The sequence below is a fragment of the Echinococcus granulosus genome (genome assembly GCF_000524195.1).
Source record: "Echinococcus granulosus chromosome Unknown EG_S00001, whole genome shotgun sequence".
Classification (NCBI taxonomy): domain Eukaryota; kingdom Metazoa; phylum Platyhelminthes; class Cestoda; order Cyclophyllidea; family Taeniidae; genus Echinococcus; species Echinococcus granulosus.
Window position 1 is genome coordinate 2,291,668 of NW_020170381.1, and position 4,188 is coordinate 2,295,855.

General features: G+C 42.6%; 2 protein-coding genes across 2 annotated transcripts in view; one reads left to right on the top strand and one right to left on the bottom strand. All coding sequences in view use genetic code 11, as the record gives it.

Moving 5' to 3' along the window:
- Positions 1–785: 785 nt before the first annotated feature.
- Positions 786–3,414, top strand: EGR_00261 (40S ribosomal protein S27a; the record flags this gene model as incomplete). Its single annotated transcript, XM_024489510.1, has 5 exons — positions 786–1,106; positions 1,139–1,275; positions 1,496–1,649; positions 1,771–1,798; positions 3,275–3,414. The coding sequence occupies 5 exons, from the start codon at positions 786–788 to the stop codon at positions 3,412–3,414; spliced, it is 780 nt and encodes a 259-aa protein (XP_024356188.1).
- Positions 3,415–3,815: 401 nt separating this feature from the next.
- EGR_00262 (Vesicular glutamate transporter) overlaps positions 3,816–4,188 on the bottom strand; it is a gene marked incomplete at both ends in the record, with an annotated part of 7,916 nt that continues 7,543 nt past the window's right edge. The window contains one exon of the mRNA XM_024489511.1: positions 3,816–4,176. Within this exon, the coding sequence (XP_024356189.1) occupies positions 3,816–4,176 (361 nt within the window). The remainder of the gene's footprint in view (positions 4,177–4,188) is intronic.

The following is a 4,188-nucleotide window of genomic DNA, read 5'->3' on the forward strand; positions in this document are numbered from 1 at the left end:
ATATTATAGTAGGAAGAAATAAAAATGGATGTCAATGTAGCGTCCCGGGACTCCCTTAAGACAAAAGAAGACACAATACTCGGGCAGACGATATACATTCAGCACGGAGAAGGTGTCTGGGCTATTGGCATGGCCTAAAAGGCCGGCCCACCCAGCGAGGAACAAGGGGGCCAATTCCAAGTTCAAAAGTAGCGCCTCACCAATGCCCAGGGATAAACTACCATCGTATTACACTAATGCTTGTAGAAATGGTTAGGACGTAAATTTCTTTTAGATTTTTACTGGCGGCTTCTGTTACGTATCTGCTTGCAAACCAGTTTACTGAAGCATTGTGTTTTGTGTTGGAAATAAATTTGTTTTTTTCGATGGAGGACTGTAATGACTTTTAAAGTACTGTCCAGAAAATCTAATTCGATCACCACGCCTAATACTTAAAGCCGAATGGTCCCTTTTTGTGACTTTGAGCATTTTAATAGCTTTTACAATCATCTCATTTATCAGTAATATTCATATTACAAGATTTTATAGCAATAGGCGAACAAGGAGACCTGTTTTTTATGTAAAATTAATCTCGACTTGTTTTTTTCATTTAAGTTTTTAAATTTAGTGACCTCATTTTTTACAATGCCAGTAACACTAGTTTTAATTTTTCGCATAATAGTGTAATGCTAGACATGGATACAGGATAATTTACTACATTTTTTTCATTGTTTTTATAATTAACTTAAGTCAGTTAACGGCGCGAGTCTTATACCACTTTTCACGTTGGTTTTCAGACTGTAGCGATGCGATTGTTTTTGCGTCGTGTCGACGGTTCGACGCTCTCATTTCACTGTGATGAAGACAAATCCGTTTTTGATGTGAAACGGTGCATTGAGTCGATGGAAGGCATCCCATGTTCATTGCAGTCTTTGTCTCTCAATGGGTTTCTTTTGAACGATTATGCCACTCTTAAAGACTGCTGCGACTCTGAGATTGCTCAAGTGGATCTGAACGTGAACTTGCTGGGTGGCGCAAAGAAACGCAAAAAGAAGGTTTACACCACTCCCAAGAAGATTAAGCGGAAGCCGAAAAAAGTTAAGCTTGCTACTTTGAAGTTCTATCAAGTTTGTTTTCTGCTGAAGGTTGATTTCTTTAGGTTGAACCGAATGGCAAGTTGAATCGTCTGAGAAGAGAGTGCCCTAACAAAGAGTGCGGCGCCGGTGTCTTTATGGCCAGTCACTTCGACAGGGAATATTGTGGCAAATGTGGTCTCACATATAGGCATGGTGCTCAGTAAATTTTGGAGTAAATGCGGGTAAATACAAGGCCTTGTCTTTGTTGTCTACATTTATTGTAATAGTTCTTGGTCACGTTTGATCACTTGCGTCCGTTGATAATGCTTCGCTTCGTGAGCGTTTACTTTTGCCAAGGTAGCGGCATGCGTTTTCATCTTTGTTGAATGTGACGATTTAACGTCCCTGCTTGGTATTAATCTTTTTGTAGCATTGTTAAGGCAGAAAATTCCTGAATCGTTGGTGCGTTCTGAATATCCGTTCTTGATGCTTCTCATTATTGTTGATGAGTGTGTTGGAGCTTGTGTTTTGTTGCAATTCATGACGTTCTCAATTTCAGCAGCCCCCACTACGTCTTATTCAAAGGAAACCAGGGTCTGTAAATATCTATGGGCATTAATCTTGATCCTATACCCTCATTTTTTTAACGTATTTGCGCACATTCCAAAGAGCTGTTCGGTCGTCACTGACATCTCCCATTTCCTGCATTATTTAGATGGACGATATTGATGCAACTTGTACAGGTACTCCGTGCGCATGTGTCCGTATTTTAAGGCTGCCCCAACGAATATTTTTGGGAATGGTATTTACTGTATCTATGTACTTAGTACATAGTTTTGAGTTCCTAGCGCCTCTTCAGAGCGTAAAGATGTGCTAATTCATACCAACATCAATCCGCTGGATGTTGCCTTGATTGCATAACAGTTTCTTACCTGGAGTGGATGCATCAAATAAATCTGGTCTGCAATACGTGCCATGTTGTTAAGAAGGACTAAAATTACAAGCAAAGGAGTTATTACGATGGTGTCGTTTAGATGGTAGTGAAGGAGTGCTTTTCGAACGAAAATTAGGCCGTGTATTCATTCGTCACTGTAATTGCATAAACTCGGCTTCTTTTGGTCTTGTGCGTGTCCGTATTGTTGTGCAGCCATGAGGCGATGCATCTACTAACCCGGTGAGCACGTCGTTGCCGTGATGGTGTGGAGGGTGGGCCGTGGACCAAAGACTAGCATTAGTGTGGGGTGGCCTTCGGGCGGCCTTGAACTTGCGCATAATCGTCGTACACAAGCTTTTATTACGGAGACGAATGAGGTCTACGTACTTATTCGAGGCGGTTGCGTGGTACTTGTTTTAGCGTTCGGAGTGTACCATTTGAATTATGAATTCCGGGGAAACTACCACAACCTAAAATATGTGGTCAAAGCGGTAGCGGTATGCCCTTCAAGTAAAAGGTACAAAAAAGTTACTAGCAATCAATCTGGAATTGGGAGGTATTGCCCTTTGGGTTCCACGCTTGGTGGTGGCGCATTTTGTATTTGAAGACCCTTACCGCAGGTCATCTAGCGTACTCCTAAGCGCGTCCTTCACGTACAAATGGAGTAAAGACTGGTGAATATTATGTCTTTAACATTGCTGGCCCGCTCCGGGAGAGGGATGAACTGCGGAATCTTATTGAACTTTGCTGCTGTGATGCCTACGGTGTGCTTAAAAATGGCGACGTTTTGCAGTCGTTAATGCTCGTGATGATCCCCAAGTACAAGTGTGCACCCCATAACCACATTTTCATTGTTAAAAGACGAACTCGCGTAAGTCGTGAAAGTGTCCACACGACCCTGCTTGTTCGTCACAGCCGTAATTGGCTCCCTGGTCTGGCTTACTAACCCAATAACATCCCTTGCTGTGCTGTATAGGTCATTTGCAACCTCATTAATGTTACTATGGGGCTTGCGGCATTCACTCACCATGTGCCTCCTTGGGTAAATTTTGGATGACGAAAAGTTCTGCGGTTCGCGTCATCTCGGAATGACAGTTTTCTCGTGTGATAAGTGCGGTGAAGCTGGTTGGTAACAGATTGATAGGTAGGCCAGTGGCTCTAGACGTTCCTATTTTGTAATTCCCAGTTTTAAAATGGATGAGGTGGGTGACGTGAGCTTTATGCGAGAAGGATAAATAAAAGGCGAAGGCGACTGTGGTAGAGGTGAATACACTTTCTTTGGTAGGAATTTACACATCGTCACAAAAGCAGATTGACAAGTCCGAAGAGACTCGTGACGCGCTATTAAGTTATTGCTATAATCACAGGATCACGGAAGTTCTCATACATTCTTATGATTTGAAATTATTCCGAATGTTGAAGTAGCGATAAGCCATTAGACTAATATCTTTGGCCAATGAGAAGCTTGGACTACCTCAACTGAGTTAGTTTTACTCAAAGTGGGTTTTGTTTTGTGCATTTTCGCAAGGATTTTCCAGTAAAGGTCGTGTCATAGTGGGAGATGCATTTTATACGAAGGTAATCTTCTGAGGAAAAAATTGCTCCTTAAATATTTCTGCAGACAAGATCGTTGTGAATATTAAAGAAACTACGTGATGTAGAATGAAAAATAATTGAAAGGCCAATGCGGTTAGTAAATTGAGACCTTATTTTATCCGCTGAGTAGCAGAAACGGGCGGGGGTTCTGGGATTCAGTTATTATGCCCCTGAGTATCACGAACTCAGGAGCACAAAAACATAGCTACTAAGAATTGGTTAAGTAAATCTCATCTGTAGTTGGCTTCAACGTCATCAGACTCGAGGAACCGTGTAGGAGGGTGTCTCTTCTTTTGGACCCCGCGTCGGTTGGCAGTAAGGCAGTTCTGCGAATGTAATACATCACCTGAGGCGCTAACCACCACTCCGCCCTTGGCCCACGCTTGTTCCTGGCTCGAGGCAAAGATGAAGAAGAAAATGGCAGCGAAGAATTGACTTCCGGCCGCCAAACTCATGGCGACAATCCACCCGGCTCCAACACCCGTGCTCAAGTAGTGTACAACGACTGTAGCTATCACTGTCGACAGAATTCCTTCATGGAGAACACAGTGGAGGTTGTTTATTAAAAATGTCAGAGGAGGTAACTTCCTTCTAAATTCCAAA